The sequence below is a fragment of the Excalfactoria chinensis genome, chromosome 7 (genome assembly GCF_039878825.1).
Source record: "Excalfactoria chinensis isolate bCotChi1 chromosome 7, bCotChi1.hap2, whole genome shotgun sequence".
In the NCBI taxonomy this organism is placed as follows: Eukaryota; Metazoa; Chordata; class Aves; order Galliformes; family Phasianidae; genus Excalfactoria; species Excalfactoria chinensis.
In genome coordinates, this window is record NC_092831.1 from 366,098 (window position 1) to 388,671 (window position 22,574).

Here is a 22,574-nt window from a genome sequence, read left to right on the forward strand (position 1 = left end):
GGCCCATCCGTATGGCCTTGGGCACCTCCAGGGATGGGGCACCTCAGCTCAGGGCAGTGCCACAGCCTCACCACCCTTTGAATAAGGAATTTCTTCCTAGTATCTAACCTGAATCTACCTTTTTTAGTTTAAAGCCATTATCTCTTGTCCTGTCAATACACTCCATGATGAGGAGTCCCTCTCTGTCTTTCCTGTAGGCCCCCTTAGGTACTGAAGGGCCCCTATGAGGTCTCCCTGGAACATTCTCTTCTGCAGGCTAAACAACCCCAGCTCCCTCAGCCTGTCCCCATGCAGAGCTACCCCAGCCCCCTGAGCATCCCCAGGGCTTCCTGTGGACCCAGTCCATCTGGTCTGTGTCCTTGTGCTGGGGGTCCCACAGCACTGCAGGGGAGGTCTCAGCAGAGCGCAGCAGAGAAGCACAGTCAGCTCCGTGTCCTGCTCACCACACTTGGTGCAGTGCAGGATGCAGCTGGCTGCATCAGATACAGATAAAGGTTTGATTTCTACAAGAGGCAGTGCACCAGATCCTTTTTTGTCATGAGTTAAGGTAGTCTAGCTCCTTATTTTGCAAGCTGTGACAATGCCAACAGGAATCTGATTTGACATCTGGCCTGTGCCTTCTTCCTTGGCTGGTGCTTCCTGAGCAGTTCCCCTTTACAGGTATTTGACGGCAGCGTAAGGTGAGCCTATGAGACCAGAAAGATGGTTTTAATGCTCCAATGTATTTTGAAAAATGAATCATTTTGACGTTAGACTTGGTTGTTCAATGCCTAGTTTTTGGAACCTCTTACATAATAGAGCATTTTAATTTAGCTTAGCTTAGTTGAGAACATTATATCCTAAATGACTCCAGCCGTTCATTTGGGGCAGACATGACATAGTGCCAACCCACTGAATCACAGCTCAGAAATACTTTGCAAACAGTCACTTTCTGCTCTTGCCAGTTTTTCCTCTTTTGTTGCAATAGCAAATCACTTTTTAAAGAATGTGACTCTTCTTTTGCCTTAAAGAAAGGCATCGATCAGCCAAAATAAAAAAGGACAGCTGTCTGTGCTGACTGCCATTACGTTACCACACTCTCTAATTCCCTTTAGTGTTTGCTGGCACAGCGTGGCCCTCTGCATTTAAAAGTATAAGACTCACTCACCTGCACTGTAATTCTTAACACTGGGAGTGGAGCTGAAACTGGAAAAGGTCATATGTACTGTGGGAGAATAACAGTGCAATGGAAAGTTAACTTAAAGATGCCCTGGATCTATCAGAATGCTGCAGAGAAGGAAGTAGAATGGTTATCTCAGCGCAGAGGGTGAACATGGGATCTGTCCCACAGAGGTCTGCACACTGAGAAACACGGACTGCCAAGGGCTCCGGGTGTCCAAAGGCCTTGCACGGGAATGGGAGAGAACTAATGGTGTGCACATGCAGCCAGTGAAATACACGGAAGGTGGGAAAATGCAAATGAAATACTTTACTATCAGTATACAAGTACCCACAGTAGCATAGGAAGCCAGATGAGAAATGTCTGGAGGCTCATTCTTTTGAGGTACACGGAGGTCTGTTAACACTTCAGAAATCCATTGCCAAAAGAGCTGGCAAGCCAGCAGCAAGGAGACAGCGTTAATCCCATTGAAAGCCCTGCACAACAGATGAGCGTAGAGCTGCTCCTGACAGTGCTGAGGGAAATAGGGGCTCCTGGTTGGGAGCAACGCATTGGAGAGTATGGGAAGCAGTCACTGCCTGTTGACACGGCTGGTTCAGCAGCACACAGAGGCGGCGGTGCCTCATGGCTGGGTTTGCTGTGCTGAGCAGGATCCATCCCACCTGGGCAGCCTGCCACAGTACGGGCAGCCAGGGCCACCAGCTGGGCCTGCTGAGCAGGCACGCAGCTCCAGAGCTGGCTGAGGCCATGCAGGGTGCATCGTGTCCCACAGCCCCTGGGCTGGCACCATGTGTTGCTCTGCTCGCAGGGGGATCATTGTGCATTTGCTCCTTGGTCCTGAGTCTGCTTTGTTAGCTCGCTGCCCAGTTCTCTTCCTTTTTGCACATCCACTTTACACCCCCAACATTAATGCCTGTGCCAAATCCTCACTTCCATCTCTTCTTCTGAGTTGCTGCTTTTGTTTTCCCTTTTCCCTGCTTGACTCGTGATCAAGTACTGCCAGGAGCAAGTAGGGCACTTCTATGGAGTTGGGGTGGCGATGGTTAATTACAGAGGCTCAGACGATCATTTGTCATTTCTCAGGCTACAGCAGCTTAATCCTGACTGTGTCTGTGCTTTGGAGAATGGCTGCAATGCAATCAGCTGCATTTTGCTTCTGAGGAATAACAGCTCTCCGTTCCCTCTCCTGAGCACTGGCAGTGTCTGCCAGGAGCAGGTGGCCCTGAGTGCCACAGTGCCTGCACTGTAGATCCCCTTTATAAAGGAAATGGTGGGGTCATTAAGGAACTTAACAGCTATGGAAAGCCCAGGTGCTGGGGAGGGGCTTAAGATCTGATGGTACTGAGGTTCTTTTGGCAATTTTACTTAATGTTTTTGTATGTGCTCTTACTACACAAGTCAGTTGTGAATGACATATTAATATGCAGGAAGACAATGCCAACTGAACAATTAAGTATTGCTGACAGAGTACAGATTCTAGTTTAAAAATGGATCACACGGGTTTCCTTACCGGTGTCAGTTTTGCAGGATCACAACACTGCACAAATTCTCCTGCACAGCTGTTTAAACAGCCTTTTCAACCCTTTCTCTCAGGTCCTACAGTGGAGAGCACAACAGGAGGCGGCGGCTGAGCTGGAAGCTGCTGTAGCTGCTAGAAGAAAAGAAAAGGAAGATGAGAAAGAAAGGCTGCAGAAAGAGCAGGAAATGATCCACAGAGCTCAGGAGAAAGAAAAAGTAGGAGAAACTTCTAAGTATTATTATTTTTTTTTCATTCATTGATGTACAACTGTCCTTAAAAGCTTCAACTGATCTCACTGCTCTGTATTCTTGTAACAGATTTAGTGCTAGTATAGAGATTATCAGCCCTTGAAGTCCTGGCGCCATCCATTTTAGCCTTAAACCTGCCTCTACTTGTGCATCTGTGTTACTTGGTTCCTAAAAAAGGTACTCACAAAAACAGTGTGACTGTCTGGATGTCACCCAACCTCAGAGCAGAGGCAGCAGGGGGCTTGGGGCTCTCACAGATCTGTGCTTCTCAGTAGCGTGGCAAAGTCTATGAAAGCTTCCAGTGCTGCAGTTAAGTATGCTGCAATGCAGCAAATGGGCTTCACAGTACTTGTCTGCAAGACAGCGCTCTGCACTTTGCAGCACAAGGACCTTAAAAGTGAACCTGGAGCACAACAATACTATTAACCAGCTCAGGATATCCAGGTCTGTGTTACATTGGTCTAAGCCCTTGTCTGGTGATCTCTTGGGAAACGACTTTGGTTCATAAATCTGAACTTCTACTTAATAGAAATCAGAAATCCACTAGAGTGGATACGGTGTGTTTGTACAATCAAACTGTCACACTTGTGTTTCTGTTGACTTTTTATTTTAAGGGAAGGATACAAATTCAGGTTTTAGTATTAAAATAGTGCACCTTTTTCTGACTATTTTTGCATTGAAATTCAATTTACCTCTGGAATATTTGCTAAGACTGCAAAATTAGTTATGGAACAAGTAAGTAGGAGAATATCATAGGTTGTCATTGCCTGGGCTTTCAGATGCTGATGAGTAAATGAACTCCTTTAATCTAATGGGACTTCTCATGCTAACATGTTTGTGAGAAGAGGCACCAAGAGCTGTGTTGTTACAACATGGTAATGGGAGGACGGTTGGACTGGATGATCTTGTAGGTGCTTTCCAACCTTGTGATTCTAGGATTCTGTGAAGGTGCCAGTTAGAAGGAGAGTTAAGAAAGGGCTGAACTGTTCCAAGCAGAGTGCATTCAGGGTGTGTGCTGGAGGCTGTAGTGGTGTCAGTATAGGTCTCACTGCAGAAAGCCTGGGCAAATAGGGAGGAAAATGAAATCTTCTTGTAAGTTACCGTGTTTTTTCCGTAGACTTTGCCTTCTTGTCTTTATTTACCTGCCTAGTTTCTGTGTAACATGCCTTACTGGGAGCAAATGTTTATTGACAGGACTAAAACATGGGCAATTAGACTCCCTAGAAACTGATGGAAACTCATTTCCGTAGCTGAGTCTCTTGCAGTGATAGTCCTTGCAGAAAAAACTGAAGCTATCTGTTTTTTCAGCAATTTGCTTAAGTTATTACTAAAGCAATTTACTTTACAACACTTACTAAAAGCAGAAAGGAAATGATAGCCGACCAAAATAAATGACTTGCAGGCTGGTGGAAACAACTGCCTGAGCAGAAGAATGGAAATAAAATCCTTCATCACTTGGATTTTCCCTATCGACTTTTATAGCACTCCAATATTTTTCCTGTGGTTTGTTTGAAGAGGCGCGTCTTTATGACACGACAAACAGGGCAGCAGCAGCAGCCCTTGCTAAAGGGATCCTGGTGGTGATTGTGCATAACTGCTGAGTTTGGATGTAGTGTCAGTTCTGCAAAGAAGCACCTGAATCAAAGCGGTACCTGGAGAAAAGAAACCGGGCTGCTGAAGCCTCATCTCCGGATGGACTCTGGTCCGCTTGTTTGTTCTCGTTGCTGTAAGTCCCCAGAGCCAACATCTGAAAAGCTGCCTAATTTCTAATTGGGTTTTATTTGGTTTGTGAGTTCACTGCTCTTGGTCACGACTTTGCATTTTGCTCGTATCCAGATCCTTGTCCAGCCAAAGAAGTTTCTGCTTACACTGCTCACCTGATCTTCTCCCTTTCCTGCCATTTATCTTGAAGATTCTAAACGCGTTCTCAGCAGAGTGCAGTCCTCCTGCCAAGCTGTCCTCAATCATACAGTTGTAGAAACTGCAACTAACTGTCCAAAAGTCACGTTAATGAGATGTTTCTCTTCCCTTCATAATACACAGAATGCTCTCACTTTTCTTAAGAAAAAATAAAATCAGATTAGAAGGGACATCAGGAGCTCTTCAGTTTAAGCTCCTGCTCATACCAAGGCCTGCTCTGAGGTCTGACCAGGCAATTCGTGGCTTTATCCTTCTTTTTGTTTTATTTATCCTTATTCTATTTAAGTTGATGGATAATATGCAAGTGGGCTCAGCTGGAGCGTGTGATGGTGAGCTCTTGTGGTTCCACTGCCAGCACTGCAGTGAGAGGTAGAGAAAGGGGAGTCTGGATCTAATGGCAGTTTGTTTCTTTGGCCGCAATAAACGGTGCTGCTACTTTTCTTTTTGTTGAAGCTTGTTCTGTAGTCGTCTTTTCTCACACAGTGTTTATAGCAGCAGGTGGCTCTGAAAGGGAGGAGGAGGCTCTGTGGGCTGTGTTGACCTGACTGCCAGCAATGTTAATTGCATGAGTAAATATTTGAGTTGTATATTTAGTTGTATGCATAGTTGTATACATTTTCCACCTTTCCCGTGCCTGTGGATAGTGTCTGTGTGGAACAGTTCTCTGCCTATGTGCAGATGGGATAGCAGCTGTTTGAGGTCAGCAGTCGTATGTTTCAGTTGAGTAAATGACATCTTAGGCTGTAAAGAAGGGCTGCAAACACAGCGTGTGGCTACTTCTGTGTGCTGGGACAGCAAAAACAACTGGTGGGATATCAGCGATTGGCATAACCCGATGGGCAGGCTGTGTCAGATGCTTCCACATCTAAGTCTGAGAATGGGTAAAGTGGCAAGAGGTACAAACACTCTGTTTCTTCTGTTAGGCTGCAGAACAGACATTTTTTCCTGTGTATTTAAATACCAGATTTCAGAAATATTATGAAAAATCCTTCAGACAGTGTGGGATGCTGAATAATCCTAAAAGAGGGACCTTTATCCTGTAAGTATTCCAAACAGGCTTTGATAACTGTAATTTTTATCAGAATGCTTCTGTAACAGTCCTTGTTTTCATGTTCTTCGTGTATAAAGAATGCCCTGAGATGATAATTGACTTATAAGTTGGCAATGCTGAAACAGAAGCACTGTTTGGAAGGACTGTTTTATTGTGAATCAAAACAGTTACGGATTTTGCTTCACGAGGTTTATTGCATAAGAGGAAGGACCTTTCACTGCTGCTCCAGCTGACATCTCCAGCAGAGGCCTCAATTCACTATGCTCAGTTGATGTCACCGACGACTGCAGCGGTTGCCAGGAAATCCACTGCTTCTAAGGAGTGTGGGGCTTCCTCAGCCAGCACTGGGGCAGGGTGAGGCGCTGTGCCATGCTCCGGCTCTTTGTTGATGATTTGAAGTACATCAGGGTATGTCATTATCTCTGTGCTCAGTGCTCAGTGTTATGCAGAAAAGGAAATGCACAGAATATCTTGGAGAGGGTGTAGAATATGGCTTGTATGACTATGTGGCAGTACTGTTATGTGTTACTAACAGGTAGAAGCTGCCCAGGCCAGCTGTGCTTCATGCCAACAGCCCTGAGGAGTCATGAGGTCAGGAAGCACGGGAGGTCTTAGGCAGCAGCGTGTTGGGGTTTCCATAGGAGAGCTGGCTGGAGTGCCATGGTGCCAGCAAGCACGTTACTTCCCACAGCCGAGTTAGGGTGCTATGTCTGTATCCCATCACCTTATGTAGGTTTAACTGCTTTATAGCATGAACGTGATCAAAGGACACACAGCACACTCAGAACATTCCTCAGCTGCTGAACTTGGGCTCATACACAGGTTCGAATCTACAGATGTCTAAACTCTTCTTGACAATCAGGCTGATGGTTGTTAGTTTGTTCACTGTGTTTGTTCAATTTCTAGGTTAAAAAATACCTGGCTGAGAAACAGCTTAAGTGGCAAGAACAGGAAGAAAAAGAGCTGCAGCATTTGGAGGAATTAAGGAAATTAATGGCTAAACAAGCAATTAAAGACAGAGAACGGTAAAATATATTGTATGTGAATATACCATGAGTAGGAGCTTTTTACAATAGAATTGGTTTTGTTCTCCCTACCTTTTCAGTTAAAACAAAATCAGTTGTTTTATCTTCCTGTTTGGTACTTTCCCATGTGGTATGTGAAGGTTACATCTTGGCTGTATCCTGAAAGCAATTTATTTCTTAGTTTAAATTAATTCAGTCACAGCATTAGAGCCATGTAGGCAATGAACAGCTGTAAACAAAGAAGAGCATTAACACACATTAAGGGAGCTCCCTTCATGCTGTCTGTGTTGTGGATGGATAGCTGAACCTTCTGCGCTATTTTCCAGGCTGACCTGTAGTCAGGTTTGGTTTTGTTTGGAGGCAGAGAGGGGAGCATGTTGAGTATCTACAGCCCTAGAGACACTTGGTGTTCTCTCAGAGAACCTTAAAGCATGGCCCTGACTTTTGAGACAGTCAATTACTCAGTGTTGAGTATTCAGACCTAGTTCTAGTAAAAGCTGCTGCTCTTGTTTGCGTTAAGACCTCTCAGTTATTGATACAGTGAACGGTACTGCACTGGATCAAGTATTTCTGCAGAACTGTTTGGTTTCTTCCTCTCAAGCAAACTGCATTTAGGATTTTAACCAGTGCCAGAGAGAAAATCTTGATGATGATTTTTGTATGTGTTAGAATCAGAATGCTTCAAAGGGTGAAACTGAAATACAAACAGTGTACACTGCAGTGCATTCATGGTAGCTGCTGTTCACTTCTTTGATGAATGGGCTGAACCTGTTTGTGTTTCAACCTATGCCAGGTCTTCTGTGCACGATGTGGTCTCTCATGACCTGCTGACAGAAGAAGGATCATTAAAAAACCACTGTATGCAGTTTGGTTAAAACTGCTCTCAAAGCAGAAGTTTGCCTTTTTTACATGAAATGACTCACCAGGCAGAACAGGCTAGAACTGGAATTAAAATAGGGATAAAGTTCAATTGGCTTTTAAAGACTGAAATTTATTGTAGCCATTCGTTGTGAAGCACTGCTTCCATCTGACTTTGTTACGGTGCCTTGCTGACAGCTGAGTTTTTATAGCTGTCCTTATGCTGGGAGTACACCTATACCTTTCCTCAAACATACCCAGTGGTGGCTTTAGCTGCGAGCAGAGGAAAATACATACAGACTTGAGCTACTGAGTTCTCAGCAGAGCTGAATAGGAGAAAATGGCTTTTCTTTAAAGCTGTATACTGCAGCGTGCCATGCAGTTGGGGAACATTCTTATGGTAATAAACACTGCAGGATAAAACATAAGGAAATGGCACAGTTCACTGAGGAATGCAGGGAGGAAACAATCATACCTTCGGGCTATTATGAATCGAACAGCAAGTGCTTAGCATTGTGTTTCCCTGGATTGGCGTACTGTACAAAATAAAACAGTTTAAAGAAAACTGCTTGCGCTTTGTGGAGATTAATAATTCTCTGTGCTTTTCATCTTCAAAGCCTTCACAAAAAATAATCAAAGAAGGGCAGAGGGGCGTTTCTGTTACTAGGAGCTGTAGTGCTACAAGCATGGCATCAGGCTCGTGTTGTACTGAAGGCAGGTATGCTGGTGTAATGGTTTCACAGTGAAGAACTGCAGTCCTATAGGAACTAATTGTATCCTCACATGCTTAGCCTGTTCTGGAGCACAACGTGTTTTTAAGCCTCTGCAGAGCTGATTGTAAAAGATGGATCAGAGTAGCGCAGCAATTCTGATCTGATGTTCCTCAGGCTTTCCTGGGAAAGGAGAAGGTTTGGTGTGTGTGAGCAGGCTGACTGCTCCAAGTAGGAGAGACAGCCTGGGCAAACTCAGAGCGTTTCTAATGGATGCAGTAAGATACCAAGGAATGTTCTGCCCTTAGCCTGAATTGTTTCTATTTTTAATTTTAAACGGAGCGATTGGGCTTATAAAATAATGATTAAATATATACATGTACCCCAGACTCACTGCTGCGTTCTGGTCTCGCCAGGTAAGCGTGAGGTGCTGGATAGCCAGGGCTGCTGGCCAGTGAAGGTAGCGCTGTAGGTGAAGTCTCAGGATTATTTGTGCTGAGCTCCATTTGTTCCTTCGGAGAAGGTTTTTAATTCATGAGTTTTCTCGCTTCTTGGAAGGGATCTGCTTCTTTAAATGGAAAGGGTTATAGGGAACAGTTGTGCTGCCATACACAGATGTCAGAGAACATTTCTTCTTGGCAAAGAAAATGGAAAAAAGTGAGTAATGGTGCTATAAAGCTTAAAGCTTGCTAGAGAGGAGCTAGGGCTGTAGAAATGAAGTCTGGAAGGCTAACCAACTTATAAGAAATATGTAAAGGGAAAGGAACTCTTTGCATTTGTCAGGAATTTTGATGAGAGCATCAGGCAAGTTTTCAATTGGAAAGTAACAACTTTAAAGTGGAACTTGACCGGTTTTGCTGTTTGTGTGTGTGCTGTTCTACAGGGTGAAGTTTAGAGAAGCGCTGCTAGAAAAGCGGATCCTGGAGAGAAAGGAAGAGGCCCTTCGAGAAGCACGTGCAGCAGAAGAGAAAGAGAAATGCCTGGAAGCACTCCGACAAAAGGTGCTTCTATTTCTTATGTGTGGTATTTTCAGATGCAATAGAGACAGAAACTGACATATTACGTGGAAGTTAAAACAAAATGTTACACCACAAGCAAATAAATGAAGAAGCCAAAATGCACTTTAGGTTTGACATTAGTGTTAATTCTGTCATGCTATAAACCTTATGTGCTTTGTAACCAATAAGAATATTAAGAAGTTCAAGCAGCCTATGATGTCCAGAAATATGGACGCGGCTAACCTGAGCCTGCTGACTGCTTCTGGTTATGGGCTGTGAACATCAGAGCCCGTGTTGATCTGTGCTAGAGCTGTGGATGCTGGCACTTCTGCTGTACCACCCCTGAGGTCTCCTTTGCAACCAGGGCCACGCACTGTCCTTATGACAGGGAGCAGCGGTGCATCTCCTCAGGAGGGGCTGTCCTCTGGTTGCCTGGAGCTCAACATAAGCTTATTTCCCTGCAGCATTGTGAGGTAGCAACATGAGCTCTCTCTTTATAGAAATGACATTCATCTTTCGCTTTTATTCCATTTAGTAAGTACTGGCATTGGCATTCACAGTGTGCAGGTTGCCCTGTGTGCAGCCTGCCTGTGTAGCAGGCAGTTCTCCAGGCTGTGGCAGCCCTGTGCTTACCAGGCATGCACGGTGCTATATGAAGTCTAGGCAATTAAACTGTCTAAATCAGGTTTCCCTGTTCAGTCTGAGATAGTTTTCCTGCATTCACATCCTGCATCTTTCCTTCTGTTCTGTGTTACAACACTTGGCGGTTGCTGGCAGGGCCTGGCGGTGCTGCTGGGATCATTCCGAGAGCCTTGAGCTGTGCTGGGGAGGGGTCTGCAGAGGGGCAGCGTGTGTGCTCAGGGCTCTGGGTGCACTCATGGGGTGCCCTGGGGGGATGCACGGACTCTAGGCTCAACTTTCTGGCTCTACAGTACTTATATATGGATGCAGATTGGCTTCAGGTTCTAAACCATGTCAGTGATCGTGTTTTCAAGGGACACATGTTACTGATACCACCATTGGACTACACAGACTGTAATGGTTGTTTTCGTATCGTGTACCTTAGGTTTCCATTGTAGCAAAAACAGACCCAGCAAGAATGGTGGCTGATACTGCAGCGTCTAAAGCTCGGATGGGCATTGGGACCACAGAAGAGTTTGTTCTTCAAAAGCCACTGTTTCAGTTGCAAACATACAGTGAAGAGCAGGTAATAGTCTGTCACTGTACTGCGTGGTTTATTGTATGCAATCATACTGTGAGAGCAATACATGATGATGATTGCGTAGCTGAGATAGTAATGTTAATGGCAGCACATGGAGTATAATGGATGTGAAACTAGAAACCTTAGGAGCAATGGGTGGAGCCAGCTCTGTGCCCAGGAGTCTGCAGTGCTACAGCACACAGCAGTGTGCACACAGACACAGTGCCCCAGGGGCTGCAGTGCTGTCCCTGAGCCACATCTCCCACCATGGGGAGCAAGCAGGACCTGCAGTCAGTAAGCAGTGCGATGGGAAACATCATAAATGCATTTGAAGTGCTCAGATCCCATAGAAAAACAAAACAAAACAAAAAGGCCAGGAAGAATTAGAAGTTGTGTCCTGGAAGCAGGATTGCATTGATGGAAAACATCAGAGAAGTCAGAAGCCTTTTCCTGAGCAAGCTGAGTTCAAGTCGCTCAGCTTCTCATCCGCCCTTAGAAATCTGCTGAGGACTGAAAACCAGAGATCTTTGTCAACACAGATTGTGATCATCAGTATTTAAAAGGGCGATATCAAAATACATGTAGTGAGCTATTCGCCATTGAGCTTCTTCGCTTCCAAAGGCTGTTTTGTGACCAAAACATTTTTAATCACCTTTTGAACCCTTTTGCTCCATCCATATAGAACGTATAATGTATGTATTTGCACATACATTCACAAATGGCCGTCAGGTGTATCTTTACACTTTACTCACAGTATAAGTGAGTTTCATCGTTTTGTTTCATTGTTGCTGTGGTTTATTTTGACAGATCATTTCTGACCCCAGGCTTCGTGTCGAGGCAGCCCTTCGGGAAGCTGGCCTTCATAAAACACTTTATGCAAAAGAGGTTTTACCAAAAATTCCTCCACCGAAGCTTCCAAGAAGAGATATGGAATCTACGGTGTTTAAAATGTAGAGCACGTTGTGTATCGAGCAGAGAAGCTCCAGGGCTGCAGTCTGGGCCATAACAGTGGAACTTGCAATAAATTTCCCGTTGCCGTGTCTTGGAACTGCCCTGTTGTCACGGTGTGCAATCATTTAAGAAAAGGATGCGCCTTTCCTGTAGTGTTTGGAACAACGTTTGGCACCCACCTGGTGCCTGGGTGGAGGCTTTGAGGAGGTTTGGTGGGGTGGGCTGCTCTAGAACTCCCCATGCTGCAGGATTCCCCGTGTTTCTTCCCAGCAGAAGATGAGCCGGAGATGGGAAAGACATCTGCAAACACTGCTGATCAATTTGATGCATTGCAAAGGTCAGAATTCTGGAGTTCAATTGGCAGAGTAGAACCCAAAGGCTTCACAGTGGCTGAGATTATGTTGTGGTACGTGGAGACATCCCGCATAACTTTCATGCCAGGTTGACTGAGAATTTGGTTCTTTTAATTATAAGATCTTCCAGTTATTCCTTGATTACTGTAAGAAGGAACTTCACCTTCGTCCACATTTAGAAACTGATTTGCTGTGTGGTGTTTACTGGAAACCAGTCATGCAAGCCATTCTGCACTGACAGTCTCTCAGGATGAATTATACTTTAAAAACACCATTTAAATCTGGGATCTTTATTTTGGAGCAGACACCACTGCGTACGATTCTCTTAAATGAAAGGTAGATTGATGTCATTTTGTTTTGTAACCGATTGCATTTTCATGCCTCACATAAGATGGCTGTAGAATATATTCTGTATGGAAACGAGTTACAGCTAGGAGCTTCACCCAGAATTCCTAAGGACAGTAAGCGTCAGAAAGATCTGCACATCTACATTTGCATATCTAGTTAACTATAGGAACTTACTTAGCATAATATTGTGGTGCCTTACAGGTGTTAATGGGACACGCATCTTCAAAGCAGTGATTCCTTGCTGCCCAAAGAAGGAGCTGCAGGTGAGGATGTTGGATGCTGGTGGCCCAGCCAGCACAGCCCATCTGCAGAGCCCACCTGCACAGCCCATCTGCACAGCCCATCATGCAGTGCTTCCTCTCCTGCTGCAGGTTCAGCAGCTCCATGCCGAGTGTCTGGCAGCCGGTCAGGTGAGGTTACATTTCTCACACCTTACAGTGGAGGTAGAGTTGACAACACGTAGCAGTGCAACCTCAGCTCAGGACAGGACATTTTAACACATGCTTGGCCAGCTCGTTGGATACTCCAGCAGAGGAAGCCAGCGCTGCTTTGCTTCTCTTCTGGAGACCAGGTTGGCTCCAGGGCTGAATTCTCCCAGTGGCTTCCAAAAACCAGAAGGTCTCAAACTTTAGGGAGTGGGGTTTTTTGTTTGTTTGTTTTGTGTTTTTTTTTTTCTTCTTGCCTTTAAAGGCAGATCCGGAAGATGATCTCAGGGGTGCACAATTGTGTAAAATTGAGATCATCTCATCCTGTTCTACAACTAGCAAAATGCTTGTAGAGAAACAGCGTTTACACGGAGCAGACGATCGGTTTTGCAAACAGGGGCTCTGATGCAGAGGCAGCGTTGTGGATGTGGTCGCATCTGCTGCTTCTCGGAGGATGGGCTCAGTGTGTCATCTGAAACCTGGGAAGAACTTCCTGACTGCGGTGTGGTGTTACAAAGAGGCGTTCCTTTGTTCCTCCCGTTGTGCACCAGGCGAGGTGACAAGCAGGTGTGCCCTTTGGTTCAGGTTCTACACTGGAACGGTTAAGGCATCCATATGCAGCACACTGCCATACATATGCATTCTTTGCCAAGGACTCACTAATATACGGAAATGCCCCTTTGGCTCAGTGGTATCTGGGGTGGTCGAGTGCCCACCTACTTCTTTCCCGTTTCCCACCATCAGTTTCATCACTGAGACCTTTCACTCACCTTCAGCTGCTGGACGTTCTGAAGCCTGAGAACAGCTTTATGAAACGAAGGCACTCCTTCAGATGTACCGCTCAGCTGTCAGTTCTGGTCGTCAAAGTGGCTCAAATGTTAACTGGTGCCTGCAAGTCAAGTAAGCCCCAGCTGCGGGGTGAGTCGGTGCGGTACCAACTGCTGCAGAAACGCAATTCTTGTGGCAGCTTGTGTGCACATTATGTGTGCCTTTGGGTATGTATTTATAGGAGAGAAATGTGAGTAGCTGCAGTGCCGGCTCTGATCCCTGGGGAGCGGGTGGCTGTGCTGGATGGTTTGCATTCTGAAAGGAGCTCCCAGAGACGGAGGTGCTGAGCCCTGTGAGCCATTAACCGACTGGTCTGAAACCCTGGGAGGGTGTCAGAATGTGCAACAGAGTAAACATTTCCCAGTGTAATCATTAAGTTAAAGGCGGGATGATTGAAGAGTCTTAACTGCACCATGTTGTAGAGAATAAAGAAGAGGCCGTGTCCTACCGAGCAGACGATCAGGGCTATCGCTGGGTCAGCAGCAGCAAAGCAAAGCCCTACCAAACTGGGCAAAATGTGAAGGCATCGTATTGCTTTTTCTGGAGTAGATTTCATTGAGAGTTAGGGCACCTTATTTATGTTAGTACGTAAGATTCTTGAAGTGGACATTGGACTTTGCAGAGCTCAGCTTGAACTGTGGGCTGCGGTGATGGGTGACTGAAGGACACTACCTTGAATCCTGCTCTTCCTCAGCCATCACCTCAGCCCAAAATCTGAAGTCCAGGAAGGCAAACTCCGAAGCAGGCTCCTCCTCTGTAACAAGAGGAGTTTGTGCGCCCCCAGTGCTGAGCCGGCAGGATGGCAGGCGGGGCGCCGTGACGCTGCAGGGAGCCCTGCGGCACGGGGTGAGGGTGAGGCGATGGGGGGACCAGGGCGAGAGGGGCCCAAGTGGGACATCAGGGGGGTCCGTGCAGCGGGAGGGACCCAGGTGCCACTGAACCGGGTTGTGGGGTGAAACCCAGTGCCACGCAGATGGCCCCTTGGAGAATGCTGCTAAGTGTCCTTAGATGGAGATGTTCTGGGCTTGTAGAAATACTGGAGATACCACGTCAAGTGTTTTTTGAAATGTAGCACTTTTATTTATCTGAATTCGTGAATCCTGTAAGTCGCTCTTCTAAAAATGCCAAAATTCACTTGCAAGCAACCTTGTAAGTGAGCCTTCAAACCTGGAAGCAGCTTCAATGGTAAATTGGCTGGGATTGTGCGTAACCCGTGTGCCCCCCACCCCACCCACGAGCAGCTCGGCCTTCTTACAGCCCGGGGCAGCGCTCACAGCCCGCCTGCATCCCCAGCTGTTGGTGGCAGTCGCTCCCTGCCCACTGAGTGCCTGGGCCGGGCTGTGGTCCCACGGAGCTCATCGTGCCACACGAGTCCAGGAGCCCTTCAGAGCACAGCGGGGAGCAGCGGCACTCGGAGCAGATGAGCTGCAGGTGCTATTTGCTCAGCTATCAGCACAGCGCCAGGAGCAATGAGCAATGTGTTCCCTGACGAGGGGCAAGGGCACCCTGCAGGACAGTCCTTCCATTCTCAGGGCAGGAGCCAGTGGGGCACGCTCTTATTTCCTGGGCAGCACTGATGGAATTCCAGCTGTTTGAGACCCACCACGCCAGCACTGCAGTGTTTGGAGTTTCAGCTCCCTGTGTTCATGCAGCAGTGCCTCCACAGCCCCTCCCCCTCCCCCCCAGTCAGTCTTTCCTGCTTTCCAGCTCCACTTGCCGGTGCTGTGGGTCGGTCCCGTGGTGGCACAGGGGATGGCAGAGCCCTCAGTGGCTGGAAGTCGTGTTCCCTGCCGCAGCGCGCAGCCCCAGCCGTCTCCGGATGAAGGCTGCCACCAGGCGCTGCGGCCGCTGCTGGTATTCCTGCAGCACCTCGTGGGACGCGCGGATCTGATCCCCCTCCAGCCGGTCCAGCAGCGTTACGCAGACCACAGCAGCTGCAAGAAGGACCAAGCGCTGCGTTGCAGGGGAGGCTGAACCCCGGCTGGGCTGTGCCGGGAACCGCTGGGGGCTGCCTGAGTTGCGGCATCAGAAGGCGTGTGGCCGGCACGAGGCTGGTGAGATGGGACCTGGCTGCATCGCTGCAGCTGAGGTGCACCCAGGCCACGAGAGTGGTGAGGCCTTATTTCCTGCTCTACCCAGCAAGTACTCAGGCCTTTTGAAACAAACCTGATTTGTTATCGAGCCGTGACACTTGTTTCAATGTGCTTTTTCTAACAGAAATGTGGTTTTGGTCCTCACACCGGCTCCTGTAACACGCCAAAGCCCCCACCCCGCAGGAGGAGCCGGGGCACCCGGGGCAGCACTCACCTCTCAGCCCGCACAGCCCACACAGCGCAGCAAACGCCGTCGACTCCATTTCAATATTTCTCACGCCAGCATCATGAGCTCGCTTCAAGTACTCCAGCTTTCTCTCATTGGAAAAGGAGCACAGAGCTCCATCTAACCTCCCCTGACCTTGAAAGGAAACAGAACCGTCACTGCTTGCTCTCGCAGGCAGCAGGTGTGGTGACCCAGGCTGTCTGCAGTGCCGGTGTTCTGGCTGGAGCTGACCGAGTTCTCTTGTGCAGTTACCTCCCTCGTGCCCCAGTGAACCTGAGCTCTTAAGGCCAGCATATGATGTCTGTGTGTAGGAGAAAAGTATCAGTGTAGGTTTAGGCTGTAGAAAGGAAGACCTGCCTGCTGAGCAGGAGGCACCTGGCACTGCTGGGGCAGATGGTCACAGCCCCTCCAAGGCCTGTGATGTACACTAGGTGGAGGCGCACCAGGTTGAATCCAAACAGCACCAAGTTACTGTGGGAGAGGCACAGCAAGCTGTGCAGAAAATAAGGGGAGGAAACCCCCTTAACTTCGGCTTAGTTCTTGTAGGGACTGACTCTGGCAGCAGGAGCTGTTTGCACGCAGCATTCCCAGCTGTGCAGGCACCGCTCCCTGTGGGCTTCCATCAGCCTTAGGGGTCCCCCAGGATCCCCTGCACGTGGTGCCTCTGCGCCTCCTCTCCCCACATCTGCCCTGCAGCCAGCCCTGCACCTTGTGCAACCTCCTGCAGCGTGCAGCCTCCTCTGGGTGAGCAGAACCTGCGGCCGTGCCAACCTGGGCATCTCATTGCTTTCCTACTGTTAATCCTCCTAATGAATTTCTATTTAAATGAAATGTGGCCTTGAGGAACACACAGATGGTTGCGTTCACAAGCAGAGGTTTGTAGATAGTTCTCAGTCGATTAATCCTTCATTTATTACACTTCATCTACTCTGTAATCAGCACTTCGTATTGAAAAGGAAACAGCTCCAGAGTGACTGAAGCTTGTCTGCCCAAACCTCACACGCTTCCTGACATCCCTCTGCTGTTTGGCTAACATGAACCTAACAGTCCTGTCCCGAGCAGCAGAGCACGACCCATCTGCAGGGATGGGCTGTGGACCAGGGCTGCTTCTCTGCAGCCTGAGGCCATCGAGCCCCTCTGCTGGGGGTCCCCAACCGCCCACACTGCCATGCCACAGCTGGGCCAGGCAGCAGCTGCTGGGCAGCAATCCCTTCTGCTCCACCACCACCAACAGCAGCACCGGCTGTGTGGGTAACAGGGGATGAGTGTAACTGGGTGACAGGGGATGAGTGTAATGAGGTGACAGGGGATGAGTGTAACGAGGTGACAGGTGCACACATGTTCAACCAGCAGAAGAGCTGCTGGCCTGGCTAAGAGCTGGGGTTGGTACTGCATGTTCTGATGGCACAGACTGCTCTGAACGGACCCTGACACACCGGTGGGACAGCTGCAGCCCGTAGGACTGGCTGCACAGATAGTTCTGCTCTGCCCACAGAAAAGCACGGTGTGGGGAAGGACAGCCAAAGCACGCCTTACCTTCATAGAAGTCGTAGGTGCACATGGTGTGCCCGACGAGCGTGGGGAAGTCAGGAATGGCCTCGCTGCAGGCCAGCAGCTCCTCCACAAGGCCCCCATCCAGGTCAGTGCCCCGCACCACCACGTCGCCCAGCACCACCTGCTCGAAGCGCGGCTGGAAGCAGGCGTCCACCGCCCTGTCTGTGATCACCACGGAGCCAGCCTGCACCCCTGCAAAGCAGAGGCTGAGCCTGAGCTTCAGCGCCACAAATAGCTGCAGGTATCTGTGCTGTGGGTTTCTAGTGAGCAAAGCAGATGGGAGGGAATAACTGAAATGTATGTGGTGGCACAGATGTGCAAGTAAAGGGCACAGGATCAGCACATGATGAATGACCGGGAGCGTGCTGAGTGACAGCACTTTAATTGCTGATGCATGCAGAGCCATGCCCTGGCAGCAGGCCGTGCAGGTGTGAGCAGCAGCGCTGCCCCAGCAGGCGTAACAAAAACGTGCTCTGCTAAGCCGGTCACCTGGATTGTGCTGGTTTCAACCCAGAAAAAAGTATCACACTATTTGATACGTGGGAACCTGCCAAAATGCAGGAGCTCACAGTGACATGAGTAATTGCGGGGAAAAAGTTGTTAATAGCCTTTTGGCTGGGAGGAAAGCCTGGGGAGCGCACCTAAGCCTCCAGAAGTACCAATGCGTATAATGGTGACGTCTCGGCATTTGGCGTGGTGCAGCAGTTTGATCAGCTCGTGCAGCATGATGGACACAGAAGGGATGCCCATTCCGTGCTGTTGAGAGAAGCAAGAGCTGCTCTGTAGGTGCCGGATGGGTGACTGCAGGGAGCTCAGCATCACACCCTCTTCCCACTGCGGAGGCTGGTAAATGTTGTCAGGGAGAGACCTGTTCCTGCAGCCCACCCAGGTGGAACTCCCAGCCCCTCCTGCCTTCAGTGCTGTGACCCCAACACCACTGCTTGGGTGCCCTCCATGGTGACCCTTGTCCTTCTCCTACACCTCCCGTCTCAGTTCTTTACACCGTTGTAGGCACCAGCCTGCTCTCGGCTTGGCCTTTGAAAGTACAAGATGCTCAGGAGTACGGTGTTCTTTCCTGTGATAAAGGCCCCCACTTCTTTTCTTTTGGCCCAGGCAGCACGCAGTGGGGGATGAGGAGCACCTGCAGGGCTATTCCCCAGGATCTCGGATTGACTCCCTGGGCCAGGTTGGACTCGGCTCCGTCAGAGGAATCAGATGGGATCCCTGCCATGAGAGCAGCCCAGTCCCGGGCCCGGGCCCCCTGCAGCCCAGCCCTGCAGCCAGCACTGTCCTGGGGAGCAGCCGGTAAGTGGGGAGGATCTGGCAGTGCAGCTCAGGGAACACCTGCAGCCACACCGCACAGTCTGTGCCGGCTGGGACGTGTCTTTCCAGCGGGACCGTCACACTGTCACACTGTCACACTGTCACACTGCCATCTCAGCAGGAGATCCACGCACGCTCAGTACCAGGTTTTCCAAATAGCAAACACAGCTGAGCTGAGAGCGCGTGCTGCAATGAATGGCGGGGACGGGCTGCTGGGCGGGCTTCATCTTGGAGGTCTTCTCCGACCTGAGTTCTTCTGCGGGAAGCTGAGCGCAGAGGGCGGGTTGGAGCCGCGCACCGAGCGCTGCACTTACGCTGACGGACAGCAGCGGTCCCACGCGGTACATGGCGTAGCGGTCCGTCCCCGCGCAGATGTCGGCCAGGTCCTCCGCGTCGCCCTCCAGCCCCAGCTCCTTGTGCATGAACTGGGCAAACGCCCGCATCCTGTTCGGGCTGCCGCCGACGCAGACGAACTGGGTGCAAAACGGATTTGTTGGCAGCGTCGGATACAGCGCCCACCGCCAGCCAACCTCCAGCGGGGGCCGCAGCGGGATGCTGCCGCCTCGGAGCGGCGCCGGGCACCGCAGCGCTGCACACAGAGCCGGGCGGCCCCGGGCTGGAGCAACAGCGCTTCCAGGGCAAGGAAACCTGCAATAACTGCCGCGCGTTCAGCAAAACGTGAGCTGCCGCTACGCCTAACGGCAGAGCCAAGCCAGATGTCAGTTTGTTATTCTATCGGCAGCACCAAGTGCAATTAGAGAGCGCTGCTGAGGACGCAGAGGCAGGGAGAAAAGGGACACGGCTTCTCTGCGCTGGTGCTAAAGCTGCGCTTCCCAAATGCCGGAGCGGACCGACCCTCGGCTGCGGAGCAGCTGCTGTCGGGCAGGAGCACACGGGGCCGGGAGACCACGGTACGGGACGGCAGCACCGCAGCCCGGCCCCGGTTACCTTTATGTCCCCAAACATGGCCGGCAGGTCGTGCGTCTTCGTCCCCAGGTCCAGGTGATACAGCACGTCCTCATCCATCGCCTCCAGGTGCGGGTTTTTGACGTGGACGAACCCACCGCTGCGGGGAGGCGGGATGGGGGCGGCTGAGCGGCGCGGGGCGGCGGGGCGGCGGCTCCTCCTCGGACGGGGCTCAGCCAGAAGCGCCCGTCCGGCCCCGCGCCGTGTTACAGAGCAGCTCTTGTAACGACAATCGCACACCGGTCCCGGACAGCCGCCCAGCGGCAATAACGGTAACCGAGAACCGGGGCTGCGCGGCGCCGGGAGGTTCGTCCCGCCCTGCGCGACACCGCGCGTTAATCGGTGCACGGAACGAGATGACGGCGCGGGGCGGGACGTGGAGCTCAAACGAGCCCCGGGCCGCTCCGTGCGGTCAGAGCCGCCCGACTCACCCCGAGAAACGCGCCGTTCCGGTCATGGCGGCTCCGCCGGGGGCGGCCCGCACCGATTCCCCGCAGCGGCTCCGTCCGGGGCTGCCGGGCCGGGAGGAGCTGGGGGGGCTCCGCGCGGCTTAAATCCGCTCCGCCCCGCCCGGCTCGTTGCTCAACGCCCGCGGCCGCCCCGCCCCGCACTGGGCCGTGCCGCCGCCGCCCGTTGGCCGCGGGAGCCGCTGGGCGCCGCGATTGGGCGCCGGGCGGGGTGTGCGGCCGCGTGTCCGAGCGGCGTCGGGCGGCACCGCGTGGCCGGAACATGTGCGGGGCGGGACGGGCGGGATCCGCGCGCCGACACGGGAACGTGCGTGGAGCTGGCGGGGCCGAGATTAACGGGGCCGGACATAACGGGGCCGAGCTTAACGGGGCCGAGATTAACGGGGCGCTGCGCCGCTCGGGGCTGGAAAGCCCCCGGAAGCAGAACGGGCAGCGCGGGGCGGGAGGCGCACCGGGAGCCCCAGAGGGACGCGCCGCTTCCCCGCCGAGCGGCTCCGGGACCGGCCGTTACAGCGGCGGACAGGCGGAACCGGCGCGCACGGGGACGCGCACGGGGACGCGCACGCCGCACACCGCCGCTGCCGTCGCGCCGCTTGGGATGCCGGGAGCGGCGGGTAGGCGCCGTGCCGCCGTTAGGGGGCGCGCTGGGGCCGGGCGTCGGCGGCGTCGCGTCGGCGGCAGGAAGTGACGCGCCGAGCCCGGCGCCCATTGGTCGCCACGGCGGGCGGGCGCCGCCCTCCGCCCCGCCCCGCCCCGCCCGCCGCCGGCGGCCCATTGTCAGCTGCGCGCCGCCGCGGGGCATGCGGGGGGGCCGCGCGCCGGGTCAGCGCCGTGACCGTGTCTGTGCCCGTACCCGTGTCCGTGTTGTGCCCGCCGCGCCGCCGCCGCCCATGGCGAGTCCGCCGTAGCGATGAGGAGGTGAGACGGCGGGGAGCGGCGGGGCCTCCTCGGCCGCGGGGGGAGCGGCGGGGCCCGCGGCCTGTCCGGGAGGCGGCCCCAGAGCCGCGGGGGGGCGGCGCGAAGGCCGGGCCGGAGATCGGAGCGGGTTGTGGGTTGTGGACTGCGGGCTGCGGGGCGCTGCCGGGGCCGGGCGGTGCTGCGGGATGCGGCTCCGTGATCGCGGCTCCGTGCCGGTCGCTGTTTGGCGCCCCGGGGACGCTCCGCCGCGTCTGGCCGCGCTGCCCGGCCCGGCCCCGCCGCAGACAAAGGCGGCGCTGCGCTCGGCTCGTTCTCCTTCTCGCGGCTCCGAGGGCGGCCGCGCGCCTTCCGTGTCCGTTGGTGGGTGCGGACGTGGCGGACGGGCCGCGCGCTGCGGTGCCGCTGTGCGACGGGCCGGGCCGCTCCGGGGCCCCTCTCGGCCGTAGGGAAGCTGCCGCCGGCGGGATGCCGTGCTGCGGAACCGGCCGCGTCGCACTGCGCTGAGCTCGGCCGCAACCCGCCGGCTGTGCTGTGGGCGCTGACGGGGCTCCGAGCGGCTGGAATCTCCCTCTTTACTGTCGGTGCCGCCGTGCCGCCCCGCTGCATCATCGCCAGAGAAACCGCGGCGATCCGCAGCACGGCAGGTGCTTTACCAGCGGCCTCCCACTTGTGCGCTCCGAGCTCTAACGCTGCGGGACCAGTACTGGGCTGCATTGAGGCTGGAATGGCCGAGAGCCGAGGGCGAGGATGAGGATGGGGATGGGGATGTCTCTCAGCCACCGGCTCCTTTGGCCGTACCGATTTGCAGAAGGCCTGTTGGGGCTGGGGGCTGCAGGAGGTGCCCTGGACGTGACCATCTGACCATCTCCCTCTGCCATGCTTGCAGTGGCCCAGGAGCCCCCCGGCAGCAGGCCAGGCCTGCTCTGTGCTGAGTGCTGCTGTCCCATCTCAGGACGAGTTCGGTGCCTGTTGCTCTGACTCAGATCATCCTCCGTCTCGGCTTTTAAACCGTCAGCTCTTACATCCTGAGCTGCAGTGAGGCCAGCAGCGTGGAAGGCGAGGCTGATAGTTACATGAAGCAGCCGGAGGGAGGAAAGCTGTTTCATGGATTTCTTGTTCTAGTTCTTACAGTGTGTGTTGAAGTTACGGCTGAGAAAGGGGAATCCTGCCGACCTGCTGCTGGTGCTTTGGAGGCACCGCTCACAGCCTCTGCCTGGGTTCTGTGCAGCAGAAACTCTTGGAAACCGGGTTTCTTGTGGTTTACTTTGTGCATGTGTCGGGGGGCAGGAAGCGTTTTGGTGTGCAGCTGCTGGGGCCGTTACCTCCTGCTTGTAGCCCACAGTGAGTGCTGGAGCTGTGCTGGTTAGCGTGAAAAGCTTAGTGAGGGAAGCAGTGGTGCCTGCAGGAGTGCAGCCTCACCCTCCTCAGACTGA

At 52.1% G+C, this 22,574-nt stretch overlaps 3 protein-coding genes across 7 annotated transcripts in view; 2 read left to right on the forward strand and 1 right to left on the reverse strand.

Moving 5' to 3' along the window:
- Nucleotides 1–11,753, forward strand: part of CCDC148 (coiled-coil domain containing 148) — a 44,854-nt gene extending 33,101 nt beyond the window's left edge. For both annotated transcript variants that reach the window (XM_072341123.1, XM_072341124.1), the window contains 5 exons: nucleotides 2,753–2,893; nucleotides 6,804–6,922; nucleotides 9,374–9,491; nucleotides 10,555–10,695; nucleotides 11,497–11,753. In XM_072341123.1, coding sequence (XP_072197224.1) covers nucleotides 2,753–2,893; nucleotides 6,804–6,922; nucleotides 9,374–9,491; nucleotides 10,555–10,695; nucleotides 11,497–11,643 — 666 coding nt within the window. In that variant the 3' untranslated portion in view covers nucleotides 11,644–11,753. The remainder of the gene's footprint in view (nucleotides 1–2,752; nucleotides 2,894–6,803; nucleotides 6,923–9,373; nucleotides 9,492–10,554; nucleotides 10,696–11,496) is intronic.
- A 2,903-nt stretch (nucleotides 11,754–14,656) lies between these two features.
- Nucleotides 14,657–20,381, reverse strand: UPP2 (uridine phosphorylase 2). 4 transcript variants are annotated; one of them, XM_072341128.1, is made up of 7 exons: nucleotides 20,188–20,381; nucleotides 19,739–19,856; nucleotides 19,105–19,263; nucleotides 18,109–18,223; nucleotides 17,450–17,659; nucleotides 15,902–16,048; nucleotides 14,657–15,528 (listed from the first exon to the last, which is right to left on the reverse strand). In XM_072341128.1, exons 1-7 carry the CDS (start codon nucleotides 20,211–20,213, stop codon nucleotides 15,359–15,361), a joined length of 945 nt encoding a protein of 314 aa, XP_072197229.1. In that variant the 5' UTR covers nucleotides 20,214–20,381; the 3' UTR covers nucleotides 14,657–15,358. The 4 variants fall into 4 exon arrangements, with proteins under 4 accessions (XP_072197229.1, XP_072197231.1, XP_072197230.1 ...); XM_072341130.1 differs by lacking the exon at nucleotides 19,105–19,263; XM_072341129.1 differs by lacking the exon at nucleotides 15,902–16,048.
- Nucleotides 20,382–20,986: 605 nt separating this feature from the next.
- Nucleotides 20,987–22,574, forward strand: part of ACVR1 (activin A receptor type 1) — a 42,648-nt gene continuing 41,060 nt past the window's right edge. Inside the window, exon 1 of the mRNA XM_072341126.1 lies at nucleotides 20,987–21,141. Within this exon, the coding sequence (XP_072197227.1) occupies nucleotides 21,134–21,141 (8 nt within the window). The 5' untranslated portion in view covers nucleotides 20,987–21,133. The remainder of the gene's footprint in view (nucleotides 21,142–22,574) is intronic.

Coding starts and splice junctions, on each gene's coding strand:
- UPP2 (XM_072341128.1), bottom strand. CDS start 20,213: ATGACCGGAACGGCGCGTTTCTCGGG. Junction 18,224..19,104: donor GACCGCTGCTGTCCGTCAGC/GTAAGTGCAGCG, acceptor TTCTCTCAACAG/CACGGAATGGGCATCCCTTC. Junction 15,529..15,901: donor TGGGCTGTGCGGGCTGAGAG/GTGAGTGCTGCC, acceptor TCCTTCTTGCAG/CTGCTGTGGTCTGCGTAACG.